Source organism: Crocodylus porosus, unplaced genomic scaffold (assembly GCF_001723895.1).
Source record: "Crocodylus porosus isolate Cpor-Errol unplaced genomic scaffold, CroPor_comp1, whole genome shotgun sequence".
Classification (NCBI taxonomy): Eukaryota; Metazoa; Chordata; order Crocodylia; family Crocodylidae; genus Crocodylus; species Crocodylus porosus.
In genome coordinates, this window is record NW_017728916.1 from 21532468 (window position 1) to 21553167 (window position 20700).

At 40.3% G+C, this 20700-nt stretch overlaps 1 protein-coding gene across 4 annotated transcripts in view; it reads right to left on the bottom strand.

The window, feature by feature from the left end:
* DACH2 (dachshund family transcription factor 2) overlaps positions 1 to 20700 on the bottom strand; it is a 553736-nt gene that overhangs the window by 238473 nt on the left and 294563 nt on the right. For all 4 annotated transcript variants that reach the window (XM_019536472.1, XM_019536475.1, XM_019536474.1 and 1 more), the window contains exon 2: positions 12933 to 13048. In XM_019536472.1, the coding sequence (XP_019392017.1) occupies positions 12933 to 13048 (116 nt within the window). The remainder of the gene's footprint in view (positions 1 to 12932; positions 13049 to 20700) is intronic.

Here is a 20700-nt window from a genome sequence, read left to right on the forward strand (position 1 = left end):
ATCTGAAGGTTTGTGTAGCTAGTCTGTCTTATTCATGCCAGCTGGTCAAATTCACAGACCCATGTAAAGGATTCTTAGTAAATAATGTCTTGGAAGGATCATTCAGGTAACAGATCCTGCTACCTTATAACCTCATGGTTTCTGTACAATCAGTGAGGTTGATGCAGTTCTGTTTAAAGCAGTATCTATCACTGGGGTTTGGAATTTTAGAATTACTAGTAATCAGCTGGTGCCACAGATGCCTGGGATAGGTCCAGGCAGGCTGTAGAATTTATCAGTGTACCGTTTATGCAAGGAGTATTGTCCTGTACTTCAAGTAATTGAAAGCAGACCAAAACTGAGAAAGGGTCTTTGGTGCTTAGAGAATGTTCATCTATGTCTGTAAGCGCAGTCAGAACTTTTCTAGGCATAAAAAACTATGAGCCAGGTTTACTGTTTATACATAGGAAGGCAGCTGCCTGATTAGAAGTTAGTTCCTGCGGTAACAAAGAAATAATTAATCTATTTAGGTGTCATCCTGGCAAAAATCTGGACATCCAAAAATCTGGACAGTGATATCAGCAGCACTGAAGATTATGGATTGCCAAAGGGGAAAAGAAAATTAGGTGCTGAAATAGAACTATTTCTGGGCTTCATTTTGCTCCTAAAGTGGGAGTGGCTGTTGCAGGCAGAGTGCTCTTAATCCTTTGTTTCAGGGCTGATGTCTGGATTTGTGGGTTGAGTGTACTGTGGAGAGTGGACAGATGGGCTTGGTAGGATTTTTATTGGTGAACATTGATAAACACTGATTTCACCTCACACAGACCACTGAAAAATATTTCCATCCTTACTAACTGAAATTTATAGAAAGGGCAACATAAGAAAAATGACTGCTGATGAAGTGTGTGATGACAGGGGGAGTGGTCCTCAGAACCATGCTGAATGTAGTTTGGACTGCAACTCCCAGAAACCCCAGGGGACTGGGAACAACGGAAACGGAAATGACAAAGCAGACAAGGGAGCTATGGGCAAACAGAGCTAGGACTGATGGCAACTCTGCTGCTTAGCTGGCAGCAGTCCTACAGTAGTTATGTTTGGTGTGGCGGGAGGTTAAACTTCACTATAATAACAATATACTGTCATTAATAAATTGTCTGCCCCCCACACCCATAATTTCATACAATGAAGAAAACCTAATTCAATAAAAAACTAAATAAATGCTGCAAAAATAAATATCAATATCCATCAAAATTATTAAAAAATAAAAAATTAAAATCAAATTCTGCCAAGCCTATGACTAGATCATCAGGTGGACCACAGCTTAGCATTCAGGGCTAAAGCAACAAATGAATTCTGTAACCACAACAGGCCCCGCCTTGTAAATTCCAGCTGTGGTTCAAGCAATGGCACTTCTTGCTAAATCCACGGTACACAAAATCCAAAGTTCCACAATCAGTGAGACCTCTGGGGCTCTACAATAAACTGTGGGACTCTCCAGTTCTACCATCTGAGTATAAACACTTTCATTACACAAACGTTACGGTTAATTAAAAATGTGAACTACAGCTTCAGTGTCACACCTAAAAACCTGTTTGTTTTCAGATTCTTCTCCCCCTACATTTACCAGAATCCAAGATGACTTCAATTTAATATGACCCCACAATAGTTAGATTCTAATCATGGAAAATGTATAAATTTGTTCTAATTTTTCAAGTCTAGAATCTAATTTTTGGAGGGTTACCTTAAATTCCTCCTCGCTCCCCCGCCCCAACTGTAGCACAGAATGCAGCAGCAGGGGGGCATGTGGTAGCACAGTCGAAGTGCAGGGCTGAGCTGGTGCTGATCCCTGCCTCTTCTCATCTGGCCACCCACCACTTGCCCCTTGGCCCCCACTACCTATGTGCCCTGTACCTGCCCCATGGTGCCTGCACCCCCTGCCACTTGCTCCCCCACACCTTACTCACTGCCACTTGCCCAACACTAGCACCCCTTCCACCTGCCTCCATCCCTACTGCCTCCCCATGCCTACACCTCTGACACCTGCCTCCACAATATTCCCACCTGCCCACCCCACTGTTGCCTGCTCCTTGCTGCTTGCCTCCCCACTACATTGCCTGCCACCCTGTTTAGCCCACAGTTCTGCCCAACTCCCTACCTCACCTCCACCCCAGCTGCTGCTGCTTAACCTTCCCATTGCAGCTTCAGCTCTGGCACTGGCTGGGGCCCTGCTCCCACCCAGGGTGGGGAGAAAAGATTGCCTGCTGCCACTAGGCCCAGCTTGGCCACACAGCAGCTGTTCTGGCAGCAGCAGCTTCAGTCCAAACCCTAGAGCCAGGGTCAGAGCTGCCATTGCCACTGCATGGCTGAGCTGGGACTGTAGGCAGCACATGCTCTGTGCTCCCTGCCCCACGCCAGAGCAGGGCCAAAGCTGGAGCTGGGGCAGCAACACAAAGGCAAGTAACAGTGGCAGCAGCAGAAGGGGACCGGGAGCAGAGACTGCAGTGGGGTGGCAACAGAAAGCAAAAGTGGAGAGAGCAGAGGCTGCAGGGAGTAGGGGGAAGATGCATGTAGCTTAGATTCCAGGCTCAGAGCCAAAGCTAGGGCCACAGTTGCAGCCTCGCCTCCCTCCTCCCCACTCAAATCTAATATGAAGGGCTTTCTCCCACCCATGTTGAATGTTGTAAAAACCTCATCTTGGATTTGAGTAAATATGTTAACTGCCACCAATGAAAGTCAAAAGAGGCAATATACTTACATCCTGTGCCACCTTTTCTCCCATCACCCCTGCCAAATGGGCACAAAAGTCATACCCTGGGCCACTCACCCAATATCCAAAGCTAAAGTTACTCATAACGACTTTTACCTGTTTTGTGTCAATTTCTTAGCTCATTTGATTACTCTTATCTATAACATGACAATATTTAAGTTTTCCTTCAATAGCTGTGATAAACCCTGAATTGTACAAAGTTCAGTTCCCAAATAGTTTAACTTCTGCAGTGAGCCTTCCATTTTTTTTCCACAGCCAAAGAGAGTTTTCAGGTGCTCTGCCATCACCTGAAATGACCTCACTAGGCAGGATCATTTATCCAACCATACTTCCCTGCAAAGAGGAAGTTATCAGGCTAGCAAATTCCCTAGAGCAGATACATTTCTTCACAAATTACCCACTCCAAACTTTCAAAGGCTAAATACATTACAGAGTAGCCCATGGGCATGGCATTGTTGAAATAGTAACTTTCAAACTGGAAATTCAACAACTTAAAGCATACATACAAGCTGGGGAGCTCCCCCCTTGAGAGCACAGAGGCGGAAAGGAATCTTGGAGTCATTATTGACTCCAAGATGAACATGAGCCGCCAATGCCAGACCTCAGCCAGCAAAGCCAACTCCACCTTGTCGTGCATCCAGAGATGCATCTCAAGCCAGTCCAGAGAGGTGATACTCCCCCTCTGCACGACACTGGTCCAGCCTCAATTGCAGTACTGCGCCCAGTTCTGGGCACTGCACTTTAAGAAGGATGTGGCCTGCCTTGAAAGGGTTCAGAGGAGGGCCACAAGCTTGGTTGGAGGGCAACAGGGCAGGCCCTATGAGGTGAGGCTGAGGGACCTGAACCTGTTCAGCCTCAGCAAACAGAGGCTGAGGGGGGATTTGGTGGCTGCCTGCAAACTTGTTAAGGGAGATCAGCAGCAAATAGGAAGGGCCCTATTCCCCCCAGCAGCACCAGGGGTGACGAGGAACAATGGCCAGAAGCTGCTGGAGAATAGGTTCAGGTTAGAGATTAGGAGGCACTATTTCACTGTTAGGGTGGCTAGGATCTGGAACCAACTTCCTAGGGAAGTGGTCCTCGCTCCTACCTTGAGTAAATTCAAAAAGAGGTTGAATGAACACCTGTCTGGGGTCATGTGATCCCAGCGTGTGTTCTGGCCAGTGGCAGGAGGGTCAGACTAGATAATCTATTTAGATCCCTTCTGACCCCTAACTACTATGAAACTATGAAAGCCACTGGTACAAACGGGTAAGTGAAAGGCAGGCTTCATATTGCATTTTTCTAACAAAATCCCTGGGCTACATTTTTTTATCAATGGTCACTGCTGTATCAGTTGAGGGATCCCCAACTGCTTAGACACAATAACAAACACTTTCATCCACAAAGTGGCCTTGGGGATATGAGGAGGGGTGGATAATGCTGTATCTTTTTTTAGACACCATATCCAGCTGTGTGGCAGGAATGATTTCAAACAGGGATGCAGCAGGGCACTGGTATGTGCCTCCTCCTGACCCTGAGCTGGCCAGGTAGTCCAGCCACAAAGTGAGGAGCTTATAGTAGCAGAGCTCCTGAATACTAGAAGAAAGGCACTCTGCACCACAGGAAACAAGGGAAGGTAACTGGGGCACAGAGAAGCTTAGTTAAGCAGGCAGGTGGCCCTAGTTTATCTTAAGCCTAGGGGAGGCTTGAGTGCCTGCCAGAGAGCAAGTGTTCATTATTAAATTGTACTACTAGTTTAGCCTGGGGCCTGGCAAGGGCAGGGAAGTTCTACTCAGAGGGCCAGTAGCCCAAGGCTGGTGGAGAATGGGGCCTGGCCAGCAGTGCAAGGGCCTAGAGAGTAAGGATCCAGAGGTCTACAAGCCCAAAGACAGAGAAAGTACCTGAGGGGGGGACCTGATAGTTTCAGCTGATTAGCTGGCAGATCAGCCTAGAGATTGGCTGACATTTGGGCCAGAGGGTCCACAAGCCCAGGGTCACGGTGAGAGCCATACAAGGGTCCATCAGTCTGAGAGGGGCTGCAAGCCAGACTGGAGATCTGATCGCCCACGGGGGGGGGTGAGGGGGACCAGGAGCCCAGAGAGAGGGGTTGCACATGAGGCCAGGGGCCTGGAGCCCAGAGAGAGCCAAATGTGGGACCAGGGGAGTTGAAAGCTCAAAGGAAAGGCTGAGTGAATGGCCAGGGGGTCCAAAAGCCTAAGAGGGGCCAAGCATATGAAAGTAACAACCTTAGGGTAATACCCATGAGGCTTGAGGCATGGTATAGGGAAGGACTGGAGCCACACAATTTGCCTGTAAGGCTATAGATGCCCTGCAGGGGCACAGACAGACCAAGAGGGTCCATTTAGCGTAAGGACTGAATCAAGATTAGTGGGGTCTGGGAGGGACCTGTTGATGGGTTGACTGGACTCAGGCTTACTAAAGCCTGTGGCCAGCCTCCCTTACTTAATCTCAATAAAAACAAGGCATGGTGGGCAAGCAATCAAGGGAGGGCTGCTTTGGAGATGGAGCCAGGCAGGGGCCACATAGCCACCAGGGGTATCATGGCCGCCCCTGTGGTGTGGATCTGCCACAAGGAGATTGCTGCTTTCTAAGCTGTCACCTCCATGTTAATGTTTTTTTCTGAACTATTGATTCAAACAACATAACTGATACCCACATTAAACCTCATTTCATCATAGTGGGCCTTAAAATTTGCAAAATATCCATTCCATAAAGAAGTCATATCCATCTTGGTAAGATAAGCCCACAGAAAAGTTCTATACATTTACTGGGGCTGGAACTTTTTTCCAGAACCTTTTCCAGAATCTTTAACAACCATACTTTCTACCACATGGGAGTCTTTTCAGTGAACTCAAAGCAACCTATGGCACCTTGATTCACCCTTTCCATACTGATGCAACAGAAGTTAAAACATTTGCTTTCATTAAATGCAAAAAAATATTAACTATAGTATATGTGGCTGCACAGTATAGCTTTAGCACCAGTAGCCCATTTTCTGTCTACATATGTTTGACTGGATGGCAGTCATGTACTCCTGCCACAAACTGATCCTTCTCAACCCAAGATAAGTTTAGGTCATTTGCTACCGTAAGGTTGAACTGCTCGTCCTGTCTCAGCTATGCCTATCCTTAACACTTAACATGTGCTCTCAAATTGCACGCGTGCAAATACCATATTTACTTGAATACAAGATGAGGTTATTACCCCCAATCAGCATGGGGGAAAAAGCCCCTCCTCTTAAAATTGCATACAAGGAAATCTCATTAAATACATTATTTATCATTAAACTGAGGCCAAACCAACTATGAGGATGAGTAAATACAGCCTGTGGCAGAATACCATCTCTGTCTCTCCCCAAACTCGGCTCTCTGACGATTTGGTTACCATGGTCACTGAAAAGGGCAGACACCACTGCCCCAATGGCTTCTGGTAACCCTGAACTGTAACCCAAGCTGCATACATTCCTGAGGGAGGGGAAAACCTGCTCCCTCTGCCTATGTGACTGGCACCTCATAGCTGGGTGGTGGTTTAAGCTCCCTATTGTTCTAAGCAATGCCAACATGACTGAGAAGGGGCTAAAAACCCTGTCAATCTACCCGATAACCAGTGATGCATTTCAAATTGGTTGGCTGGCAGCCAACAGTTGCTGGTCTTCATGGGATCAGGTAAATGAAGTCATAAGGGCTATATAAGTGAAAGACTGCTCATGAGGAGGGGCAGTAGCCATGATGAAAATTCACAGAGAAGCTGAACCATCTGAAACTCTCTCTCTTTCTTGAAACTCATGGTCAATGAACTGCTTGCCTCCAGAGGAAATCTCCACCTGCCTCTTGATGATACTTGCGAGTAAGCCACTTGAGATCTAACTAGATATATAGCTTGCAATAACACACATGCATAATCAAAGGCTACCATGTCACCGTTTTCTCTAAGGTATTTCTCTGATTTTGCTTTACCTTATACCCTTTTCCAAACCTACTCCTTGTAACCAATAAAGTTCTCCTTTGTACCTAGCATGGGAGACTTATTGGGAGAGGATCTAGATTATTCCCTGGGGTCCCCTTGGTTTAGCTGACTAAGGAAGACCATTATTTGTGCCTCAGACTGAGGAAAGCACCCCAAGTTTTTGTAGTGGGTCAAGTACCCTCAAAGTCTACTAGGCCTCTGTTTCCCAGAGGGTGCAGGAAGATCATTCCAGACCCTGGGTGGTGGTGGCGGCGTTACCCCCAGGCTGGCGGGTGTGCTCCAGGAAGGGGGTTGGCCAGATGCGAGGCACCCCCAGGGAGGCACTCAGAGCCTGGAAGGTGGTTGGGCACAGTGAGGTGGATGGCTCAACACAGGAGCATCCCCTACTGGCCAGCCACACAGCCAATACTGAGCATAATTATAAAATACATGGCCCATATTGGACAAGCATGCTGATGGAAACTGTGAGTGTAAATGTCCCTTACAAAAAATATACAGTAGCTCCCCCAGGAGGAAAGGAGCAGTGGGCCTCAAGGTACTGCAATATCAGGTTGGCACTTGGAGAGGCCAGAGCAATCTCTGACACGCTCCCTGGTGCCAAAAAAAATGTTTTTAAATAATATATTTTGTGTTCCAGGTGAAATCAGCCAAATCAGTTCCAAATCATATTGACTGAGCAGAACTCAATTATTCCAAAAAACATATCAATTGAACAGGCAGAACATTCTAAACACCATGACAACCTCCCCTGGTGCCAAAAATGCTGATGGGATTCTACCACAAGGATAGGTTAGTGCAAGATATATGGTAGTGCCCATTACGTTCATTCCCTCACCACCAAATATTTTTAGTTATGGTGAACCACTACACTGTATACATTTTGACTTCCTCTTCACTCCCATAGCTAAGCTGCACCTTTCTTTCCCATTTCCATGATTCCTGTTTCTTCACCAGCCTTAAATGTCTGACAAACATCACCAAATGGGGACCCAAACAATTCACCCAGAATCCCTCTTTCAGCCCCTCTCTTAGCCTCTCTCTCATGATTAGTGTGGCCCTGCCCTCCATGAGGTGAAACAGGACCATGCCCTGTGCCACATCTCCATATAAATTTTTGGAGGATCCCAATGACAATAACTCCCAGTTTCAGTCATAAGTGGGGGGCTAATTATCACGTGGATCCTTTGCGGGGGAGCATCTGAAGTACACAGACATTATGAGCAGTGCTGAGCTGTGGGGTCACCACAGCTTGAAACACTGCTGCCTTAAGTGAGGCCCGGCCCAATGAACTGTATGGTAAAATCACGAGCCTTTTGGCTTTGGATTAATATCATGCATAGTTTGTACTGTACAAGGGAAATACCATGACCATTAACATAATTTTCCTACTAGCATGGAATAACCACTTTTCTGGCAAGGGGTAGTACCCTGGCTGAGGTAATGCATAGTTAGTCTCCCACTTTCACTTCCAGTGGAAAGATCTAGGCTTTATGCCAACTTTATGGAAATGGGAGATTTCTCCCTAGCTTGCTCCTGTGGCCATATGGCTAAGGGCAAGTGAAACCCAGGGGCATCCGAACCCCAAGCCTCTAGGCTTAGACCTGCACATAGGATGCCTGCCAAATGACTTGGAAGCATCTGAAACCCAAGGCAGTGTTAGAGGATGTTTGCTGGTAGTAGGGCCACATATAGTTCTTCAATGACTCACATATTGGGAATTGATTTGCTTGATTTGGCCTTTGGACAGAAATTTTTTTTCCTAAAAATAAAAAAAAATTAAAAGTTTGTATAAGGAGGTGCCAAAGTGCTCCTTAAAGGGGTATTTATGGAGTACCTATGCTAAAAGTTGCAGCATATTCTTTAAAAAAGGTCATATGCACCAATTCTGGATGAACTAGATCTATGGGTACTATATACGAATTACTATAGCTATGTTTAAATTCCAGGTCAGTGTTTTCAAATTTGCTTTTTACTTCCATGTGCTCAGAGAGAGCAGGCTCGGATGATAAAGGGGGAGGGAGCAGCTGCAGGGGGAAGAAGCTTGAAGGAGACAGAGGGCAAGGGGATTATCTGACTGCCCCAGATTTATTTTCCCTGCTGCAGCAGTGGGAAAGGGGGAAATTCAAGGCAAACTTCCAATAATTAGATTCTATACCTGGAAAATTATAACAAATTTGTAAATTTTCCATAAATTTTCTTATAATCAGGGTCATCTATTTAAGTAAATACAGTATATGAAAAGGAAGAAACTTCATTCAGGGTCCCCTTTACAATTTTTTCTTGTGCATATATGAAAGTTATAGTCCAATTCTCCATGGTGTACTATTTTCTACCTAAGAAATTCCAGTGCACTGGGAAATGTAGCAGGCCTAGTACAACGCCTTGTTTATTATATGAAAATGATTGTTTAAACTTATAGTGGATGATTAAGATAGCATATTTTACAGTACTGGACCACACTGAAGTCTGGAGGAAGCTGCTAGTCTTGGTCTGCAGTCCAAATATTTCCAGTAATGCAAAGCCAGCTAAGGGTATAAAAAGAATATTCCCCACAGTTGCCATTGCCAGCAAATGCCCAGTGTTGACACATTTATGTTGAAAAGAGGGAGTCTGATGACAGATCTTATTGTTCAGGGACCAGGTACTGTATAGCAAAAATGGCAGAAAAAACCCAACTGCCACCATATGCCAAGTCTCCACTAGAGGACTGTCTGCAAAACTGTAACAACAACAGCCCCATAATATACATTCAACCTGCCTGCTGGGCTGGGTTCAGTCAATAGAGCTTGTCACGGACCACATATGGACCTGTCAGCAGCAGACTAGTGGCAGCATCATTAGGGGCAGTGGTGGTGGGGCCAGCAATGGAGGCAGTAGCAGAAGTGGCAAATCAATTGGCCATGGGGTGAACAAAGGCAGGCAAAGCAGCCAGAGAACAAGTGGGGGTGTCTCGGAGCAAGCGCTGTTGCTGACACCTATGCCCAAGCCGTATAACCTTGGATTCTGCAGCACAACCTGGCCCCCGTTGGGCCTCCTGCCTCCGAATTCCCTGGTCTGCAAGGAGCCACACAGGCCAGAGGGCCATATGTTTAATCTCCTGATCTAATACCCCTGCTACTCTATAATACCCTCCAAAGACTGATCTGTGAACTCCATAGCTCACAGCAGCAATGCCTTAGGACCTATCCATCTAACTGGCAGACTGGCTGAAAGAGAATGCTGTAATTTGAACTGGTAGATCATTAAACAAGGGTGGATTAAAAGGAAATAATATGAAGGTACAGATCATGCCATCCTTGCTGATGTGCAATTCAATTTTTCCATGCTGAGTCCTAACATGAATTAACATGTTTATTCTCAGAGCACATTGACACTTAAGCATAACAACTTCCAAATATTCCATCTAAAATACATGTGTGGTCACTCCATCACAAAAGGGAAAAGATCAAGGTCTACTCTAGATTATTTAAGTGGAGATGGTCCTTGGGTGGGGTAGGGTAGAGCTAAAGAACCCAGAGGAAAAAGAGACCCAGAAAGGCAAGTTATACTGCAGCCTAACAAGAAACAGAAAGAATAGAAAATCATAGAATCATAGAAAATTAGATTTGGAAAGGACTTCAAGAGATCATCTAGCCCAACCCCCTGCTCAAAGCAGGATTATCCTCAACTAGATCATCCCAGCCAAAGCTTAGCCAGGTCTTAAAAACCTCCAAGGATGGAGATTCCACCACCTCTCTGGGTAACCTGTTCCAGTGTTTTACCACCCACCTAGCAAGGAAATTCTTCCTAATATCTAACCTAAACTTCCCTTGCTGCAACTTGAGACCATTGCTTCTTGTCTTACACATTGATGCTAAAAGGGCATTAGTGTATAAAGATTCTACCTTGCCACCACTTCCCAATTAATTCTGCTGGGAAGAAAGAGTGTAGTAAATCCTTGGTTCCAGTCTACAATACATCACACAAAGTCATATTAAAAAGTCTTCCTTCTTTGAGAAGCATGGAAATGTATTGCTTTTAGTTCAGATAAAAATAGAAGCCAATTACTAAGGCCATGTACAGTGAGCCTAGAAGTTGGTCAATTTTCTAATTAATAGTAAGCATGTATAAACATATAAATAAATTTTGTATCCCAAGTATCTCATAGAAGCACATATCTCAAATCCCAAGTGAATTTGGAAGTGGCTCTTGCAGCACTTTTCTTTCCTTCCTTTGAGACAAAGCTTGCTTTTTCTTTACAAAATAAGATGCAGCTTTTCCAAGTAATTAAGGTTTGGTAAGAAGCAGCAGCTGTCTCTGCTTCCTTTAGTTGAAGAAGACATTCCTATGAAACCAGTCTTCTGTTAGAGCCATTCTGTACCCTTGTTTTGTTCTATAGTACTTCTCTTTAAATAGAGTAGAGAATGCCATGACTATAAAAGGTCCTCTTTCCCAAAGGACCTGTACCAGTACTCATTTTCTGTTTAGAATTCTGAGTAATATCCTAGTAGAAATATTTTTAAATTCACTTTAATTTTTACTATTTTGTTAAATATCTTCAGCATTTTAAAAGAACTCCAGTAAATCAATAAAACCTTTTTTATTTTAAAGCAAGTTTAGTCATTTTCTTGGGGGAAATATTTCATGAAAATTTACAAGTCATTTGAATGATATCTTATTGTATATACAATGCACTTCAACTCATAAAACACTTCCCAAATTACATAACTATGCTCATTCTATAACTTCAGACCCTATTTACAAACATACTATTAAAGCAATGGACGATATTGTGTACTTTGATAACAGTATATCAATGCCAGTTGCCTCTCTTGCTTTTTTCCCCCACTAGTGGTAATATGGATAACACTGAACGTATGAAAAATCTGAGTCTGGGAACATAACAAAAACACTATTTAAAACATCTTAATAATAAAAACATGTTTTTATAAAAAAATGATATTCAGAATGGATGCATATTTCTAGAATTTCATTACTGCATAAATGAATTATTCATTGCATATTATCATCATTAGGTAACAGAGTAGAGCCAACTAGTGTTTGAATCTAGCAAAAATTTTCAAATTTCAACTACTTGATTTGAAATAATTATTAATGTCGCTAATATTGCTCGAGGTCATTTCTGCCTCCATGTTACACAGGTTATTGTTTCTCAGTGGATCACGGTAACTGAAATCATTACCACATTTCCCACTCACTGCATGGTCAGGGTGGGTGGATTTAAGGACTTGCCTCTGCAATTTCTTACAGATGGATGGACAGCTGTAGCCACATAAAGCCCCACTGAGGTCAGTGAGGCTTAGTGCAGTCATCCACTTGTATAAGGTGGTACAGATCAAGGTCTAAGACATTATGCTGTAGCCAATCCCTTAACCCACTTGGTGGGTTCAAGGCTAGAAGGATCCTATAGCTTTTCATTTGTAGCCCATAACAGCACATGTATAAATGTTTCCTGCATAGTGCTGCATGCTATGAATTTTGTGGTTGCTAATGAATATTTAAGTCATTGGTTTGTTAATTAAGTTGTTGTGCCTTTGACTTTATTAGCAAGTTAACATACACATCTTTATCGTATGTCAGCTCTTGGCAATAGTAATGCTTAGCTTCACTGAAATTGTTCATGTTTTTAATTTACATTGTGTTACTAAATAAGTAAAAGCAAAACACTTTCGGTGACAATATTTTGGGTGTACTTATAGTCATCATGTGGTATTTATACCATTAGTTTATGATGATGACAAATGAAAAATGCTAAAATAAGAAAACCCATCCAGTGGGTTTTATTCATCCATTCCACAAGCATTTCTATAGTTAGCATAACCATTTTTATATCTCTCTAGCCTACCTAATGACATTACAGCATATATATTAGCAAGAACAAAAAGATACTTTTGACAGAATAGAAGAAATGCATGCTAAAGGACTCTGACAATGGTTCATTTTCCCAGAGTTTTTTTTCTTTTCACTAAATAAAATATTTAATGGAACTTAATGTAAGGAAATTACAACTAATAAATAACTAAATTACAAATACATTCGATTTTAGTCACTACAGCAACAAACTGCACTTTTCATGAATACTCAAAAAAAAATCCAATAATGTAACCTCTGGTAAAGCTTGAAAAGCCCTGAAGGACAAGGCAGTTAGATCAATATTAGTTTATTTCAACTGCTGTGCAGTATGAAAAGATGAGGCTGATCATCTGATGGATTTTATTACCTGTCGGGGAGATAAGTCCTGGTGATAAGAGGCCTGGGACTCCATGGGGCAGAAGACGTGCATTTTCTTGAATTGCAACTCCCAGAGAACGCTTGGGGGGTCTTCCTGGTCGTGAGCTGATGAAGTAAGAGGATAAATTTAAATGTATTTTCCTTTTGAAACATTTGCTTACTACCTTGCCTATTGATCTATACAGAAAACACAATCCATCAATGATACTAGAATAAAATGTATAAAGACACATTCTTCCCTAGGAGACAAGTAAAACACGTAACAATCATTGTACTGTACTCAAATGATCCAGCAATGAAATATTGAGTAACATATACAAAATCATGCTCCCAAAGTCATATATTATGAATGAATAGTAGGACTAAAGAGGTAAGAGAATGTTAAAAATAAATAGAAATGGAATTAAGAATTCTGCATACTTAATCCTTACTGTGCTACTGACTTGAAGTAGTCACAACCCCTGTTTCTCTATGTCCCCATCTGTAACACTGATGTTTCTATTAAGGTACACAAATGTAGATACTTCAGTAACACATATTATTTCTGAAGTCAGTGTCACACACTTGGATCTGGACAGGTTGAAAGCTATATCTCCTAAAAACTGAAACCTTTGAATGCAATATGTACTCCTTGAGGTAATTCCCCCACCCCTTGTTACCTGGTATATTATAAACCACTCTTGAAGTGGTTGCAGTAATTCAACTCATGGCCTTTTCAAGCTTGACTTCCCTTCCTTATATATTGATTAGTGCTTTTGACTGTTGTTCTGCATGTGCTAAGCTAACAGTGTTACCTTAACCTATCAACTTCTCACATTATTCATTTTAGCTTGTGCAGTTTATGAATTGTTGTTGCAAATTTTAATTCATAGATTAAAGAAAAAGGTCTGTATGTTTATTTACTGCATTGACTTACTTCCTTAATACAGTTTTGGTATATGCACATCATTCTGTGGCTTTCATAACAGTACAAAGATTTACAGAGCATAAAGACATTAGAATCAACTCTTTCCCAAGCCAACTATTAAAAAAATATAACTTTCTAATGTTTGGAAAGATATTGCCACTTCTCTTTGGTAAAAATACATTTTACTCAGATGAATAATAGAGCTTTTGACAAACTAGTGTGAAACATTGTATTAAATAACTTGCTGCAACAATGAACGAGTTTCAAATAGAGATCATTTCCAGAAATGACTTCGGGTTCACAAAGAAATTTAAGTTAAACCTCACTCTATCAACTTTGCAGTGGCAAAGCACTTCATCAATGTAGGACAAACTCTGTGTTTAAATGAAGACAACTTCCAGCAACACTACACAGAGGTACCATTAACCTGTTCATTTTTCACATGATATGCTAGTGTTATTTTGTTTTGCTGTGCATCAAAGTAGCATAATATTTTCTCTTTGCTTTATTATTTTGTCTATAAACCCTCTCCCTCCTCTTTTACCTTGGTTTCAGGCAGTTTTATACTTCATTTTATTCAATGCCTTTTCCATTTCATTCATGCTCTGAGGGAGCTATATCAGTATACAGTTATAAAGTAAAATCAACTGCAAAGTCCAGAGTCTTTGGACCATATGATAATCACCACAGAGTAAAAAACCAAAGTATTACACACAAAATTTGGACACATTTTTTCTGTGGCTTTTTGCTCCAGCAAATAATATTAATGTGCAAATATATATACCTAGTAATTTGTAAAATAATACTATCTCCAGAATTTCAGTATTGCTACTACTACTATATCATAAGTCTGACAAAACTTTCCTACTATTTCAGTTTCAATGAGAATCTTAGCCTACTACACTATTAGTACTTTTTCCTTTTTTTTTTTTTACAAATCATAAATGCAGCTTGTACAATGGCATCTCTTGACATATGCATGTATTATTGTGATATACTACACCTTATATTTCTATCACCCAATGACTAGACCACCTATAATAATTTATCAGAGTATATTACATTTTTCTTTCATGTCAGGTAACATCAGACTTAGAATTTAGGTTTTGTTAAATAAAATTAAATTGTTATTTTTTACTTAAAATAGTTTTACACAAAGATGCCTGACTAGCATCCTTAGTCCCTCTGACAAACCATAAAAACAAATCAACTGAAAATATTAACTATACTGACTGATAGTCATAGAAAATTCTCAGAAGGATTCTTACAAAATTTACCATCTCAATCTCATATACAGGCAGTCCACAACTTAAATGTTTCGAGTTACAATGTTTCACACTTACAACTTTTATGAACTGACACCCTGTTTCAACTTTATGATGTCAGTTTCGACTTACAACGCTTGATCCGATGCAATGCCACAACAGCGAAAAAGTTCGCTGCATCGCCCATCTCCCTGGAGAACATCTGTCCAAACTTCCTCGGACACTTTCTTTAAGAAAGCAAAACAAGACTCCAGAAAAACCTGCAGCCAAGACTCCTGAGAAGCCTCCAGCCAAGAACCTTTCAAAAAGTCCAGCAAAGTCACCTCAAAGAAGTCCTTCCAAATCAAAATGATTGCTATTCACAATATGAATACATTAATGTAGCTATATTACTCATGTATGATTGATCGAGTACAAAATTCTGGGGTACTTTTGGTGAAAGTAGGGTATCGGGCCTTGGTTCAGGAACAAATCCCCATTTATAACATTGTTTCTTATGAGAAAACTGGTTCTGAGTTGCAACATTTTCAACTTAAGACGCAGTTTTCAGGAACCAATTGTGTCATAAGTCTGAGGACTTCCTGTACTATAAAAGGTTTTACATAACTAATATTAATCAACAGCCTTTTAAGAAAAACATTTTAAATTAACGATACTGAGAAGAGATTATTTCATCAATGGAGATGGGGATAGGTTATCTTTGACTTACATGAGTAGTAAGTGTTTACTGGTTATAACCCTTAAAAGCTTCCCCAGTAGTGTCTGCTACATAAATAGCACAAGCAAAATGAAACTCTTAAGTCTTTGTCATTTACTAAGCTATACAAAACGCAAATGGTAAATAAATATCGCAAACAGTGAAAAAATAATTAACAAAAAAAATTTCCTCAACACTCATATAAATAAGTCTCCTGACCTCAAAAGGATACTCACATGAGTAACTTGAACATGATTTGACCCTTAAACTCCCTCTACAGATGCAGGAAAAGGTGCAGTGGTACATAATGCACGATCTACACAATCATATCTCTTGCCATGCCACCTCTGTATGGCAGGAAGCATGATTGTGGGATTGCACATTAGATTTCATTTAGTCTTATTGCTGGTGCAGGGGAAGCCTGATCCTCAGCTCTCCCTGCACCAGCAAGAAGCAAGCTCCCATGGTTGGGAGCCCCTCAGTTGAGAGAGGGCTCCATACACCTCTGGGGCTAAGGGATCAAAGCAGCCGTAATCCCCCAGGCCCAAGGGTTTCATGAACCCCTGAGCCTTGGGCATCACAATGGCTATGATCTATCAGGCCCAAGGGTTTTACTCTGAGGATGGTGCATCCCTACATATAGGTTCCGCATCAGCTGATGAGACTTCCACTACACTTGCAAATTAAAACTCAATAACAACCAACTATAAAATTCAGACATGTTTTCAAGATCTAACTTTATAGCTGGCTGGAGCTTTGTATGGTGTGATAAGTTCCTTACAGATGCAGCTGATCTTAAGGTATTTGCACAGTTAATCAGTTAACTGTACAACACTTGTAAGATATAGAGGGGACCTTACACTTTCAGATGTTTTGATTTTATGGTCACTGCTTTTACAAACAGTTAAGACAATGTGATTTTTTTAAGGACACCACATATCAAGCCCTAGAGTACACTGCATAGTAATGTTGCACATATTGTTGCACAGAATTGTTACATGCAACAATACTATGCAATGTACTCTACGACCTGATGCTGAAGACAGGGTAGATGTGTACCTTATAGCCTACAGATGCACACGTATATCCTCTTTAGATAGTCTATAAGTGTTTGTATTTATGTATATGTATATAGACACACAGAGTACCTACATGAGACAATTAGTGTCCAGATAACCAATAACCTGCACAATAAACATCTTGACATCTATATGTGCACCTATATTAGGCTAGAGAAAATTAATTTATTCCACAGCAGGAGAGTACTTGTAAATACAACTACTAACCTGCTGTAAAAACCTCTGCAGCAGCACATGTGTAGCTAGCCCCTCCACAGCACATACAGTTGGCTAGCCCACACTGAGCCAGAAGGAGCACCCCCCCAGGCTTGCAGGCTGACCCCCCTGGGCCTCCTGCAACCAGGGCTGCTCCAACCCAGTTCAATAGTCTGTGTGTGAATAAAGTCCAGAGCTTTTTGCTCCTGGGCACACATTCAAATTGCATGCTCAGAAGCAATAAACTTCTGGAGTTTATTGTTCTGGAGTTTCATGCATAGTTATAGCACATGTAGACATGTCCACATATATCTATTTTAGCTAGTCTATAAGATCTATATAGACAGAGAAATAGAGAAAAAATGGATAGATCTCCTGATTCTGATCCTTTTTAGAGGGTTGTGACTTTGATTGCAGTGTTACTATTCCTTCCTTCACAGTAGTGTCAATAAAATTCTCTCTATTTTAATACCAAAATTTAAATTAAAAACTAAAAGTCTGGCTGCTATTCATAACTGATTCATGTTCAGTCATACAATATCTGTCCAATTTCATATAGGTTTTTTTTTTAAAGGCATTCAGCACATTTGTATGGAAATAACTTCAACTTCCTGGCTGGGAATTAGACAATACTAATCACAGCCAAAGTTTTCCACAGTGAAAAGTGGGCTAAAATTATTTCTCTCTCATGTCAAAGATTTAAATTCCACTGTCAGAAAATCTGGAAAAACATACCCAATGCTTGAAAACTTGTGTGTCTTTTATTATTTTGTTTAGATTGGTTATAATGTTTTCCCCCAGTCCTCAGGGGTTTCATTCAGCACTCCACAGTGAAATAGATTGCAATACTGATATTAGTTACTGGGCAAATTTTTTTTTAATTTACATAAAAATTCAAGTTTCCAGTAAAGAATCAAAACTGAAACTATATTCTCTAATGCCATTGCCCAACCACAGTGCCTTATGGGAGACATAGTCCATGCTTTTTTTTCTCCCCTAATGACACAAGGCAGGGCTGGATGAGATTAATTAGTTCAGAGAGGCATTAGCTTTTGTAGACAACAGCCTACTTCTTCAGACGCTATACTATAGCATAGTCTCTGCTATAGCTGCCCTGTAGAACATACTTCCGTGTCAGACTGCATTGCCACTGATACATTATTAAAGTCTTATCACCTGGGAGAAGACTACTTCTCAAATCAAAATATTAATTTTAAAGCATTTTTATATATACAAATCAAGATTTTCCACTCAGTACAGACACTTTTGAATAAAATGTTTCAAGAAACCTGATTTTCCATTAAAAACAGGTCTAGTCTAGTATATTTTCTTTATTTCTTCTAAAAACTACTATTTTCTTCTATTAATCCTAGTGTAGCCCATAAAGGCATTTCAGTATTGCTAACTTTCATAATATTTAGTATTTTCCTTGAAGACCCCAAAGTCAGAACGCTATGTGGGAATTGCAGCTTTCTTTTTCTGAAAACATTCTAATCTTTATCACAACGGAAAAAACGGTGAAAATACAATCCAAGTGAACAATAAAAGGTTTAGAAACCAAAGGGCAAATACAAAAGGAAGCCCAAGATTTATTTATTTTTACAAACCTCACTCTTGTGGAGGCCTATCCATGATTTTATGAACTTCTACAGTTAGCAGAGATGGCATTTTAATACTGCTTTTCTTAATCTTAGCTCCCCAGTCTACTTTATCCTCTGGTTTTTCTCATTTTCCTTTGACCGTTTCACTTGAGTAAAAGCATACAGAAGCAAGAGTAAAAAACTGTTTTCTTATTGGTCAGTAATAAAAGGCTTTGCTCACATTGCAGTATCCTAAATATAGGTGGTACAGGTACCTACAAAATAACTTTCTTCTAAATAAGTAATTGCTTATTGTTTACTGCAATTTTTTTTACAGTGGTACTATATGTGCTATAGATTAGTTTTTGCACACAGAAAACAGGATACAGAAAAAGAAGGATTAGTGGTAAAGTTAAAAAGACATGATTACAAGTCAAGAGAAGATACATTTTTGGGGGGAGGGGTTTAAACTTAAAAATTTCAGAATCAGGTCCAATTATTATATTGAGCATTTCTTATTCAATAACATAAATGAAAGAAAACTAGCCACAAAGGTTCCAGGTCCAATGAAATAGTTTACACATTTCAATTTATTAAATTGTCTTAAATGTTTTACAGTTTGAAGGAAGCCATCTTCAAATACTCCAGACCATGGTTTCAGTACCCTTTACCAAATTTTCTTTGGAACTACACCTCATTGGTATATAATAAAATACTTTTGGAAAACTAAGGATAACGTCTTAAATATAGGAAATCACTTAGAATAGTTAACAGATTCAATTGAAAAGGAATGAATTTTCTACTTGATAGTTCAGCTTCAAATTTTGACTTCAATACTTTTGTCTTATTTCCTACTAAGATCAGTTAAGGATGACAAAAGACTCTGATTATACTATTATACGTAGAACATGGTCAGCCATTCAACTTCCACCAAAAAGGCATTAACTATAGCAGAAAATGAGGAAATGTTTGGAAGGGAACTTTTATGAAGGGTGTATTTAAATACTTTTGGTGGTTTAAGATTATGTGATAAAGTAACAAGGAACTGTTAATTAATACATATATTAAAATGCCTATTTATATTTTAGGTATCCAGGCTGTAGCCATATTGGTCTAGAGGAAAAAGCAATCAGGGCTCATGATAGAGGTGATATCTTTTATTAGACCAACAATGTTTTTACTAAAAAATACCTTTAATTGTAAGCTTTTGGGCACAAACACCTTTCATCGGGCATTGGAAAAAAGATTATAAAAGTTCTCCTGGGTAGAAATGGAAGTTCATATTTCATAGGATTTCACACAGGAGTCAATAGATGGAAAACTCCCTGGGCAGGCATTTCTTAGCTGATAAGGAGTCTCCCAGCTCTCCTGTGAGGCTTTGTGATGATGCAAATGACCTTAAACACCTTAAGGGTGTTTGTGCCCAAAAGGTAATTTGCATCATCACAGAGCCTTTAGAAATGATTTTTCTATAAGGATATTTTCATAGTTTTGATAAAATTATGGATCAGCTGTATCATTTATAAGACAGTTTGATCCTTCTGTCCAGCAAGTTAAGTTTCTGGTTTATTGATGTTTGTAAAATACAGTTCATTAAGGGAAACCTACACAAGATCACTGTTGAGCTATGACTATATGATTGTGTTGTACTTTTGTACTTTAAATGTAAGAAATTTACTAGAATCAGAAGTAAATTTACATATTAATCAAGAGAAATAAACATGTGGTAATTTAACTAGGAAACTGTTATTTGGATGACAATTTAATCAGCACAGGTTGAAAGGTCCATCACTGCAGCATCCTGTTTCTGCTAAAATATTGATTGCATTACTGATTTCAGTAATGCTTTAGTTTACAGGGCACAAATAACCATGTAATTACTCTTTAATTGAATGGTAATTGCTTGCTGGCAATTATTTGTTAAGTTTTGCGGTTTAATTACAAGGTTATTTGTACTCTGTAAAATAAAATAACTGTAGTTGCCCAAAAGATTTTCAATCTGTATAATGTGTCAAATCCACAAAAGTAAGTTAT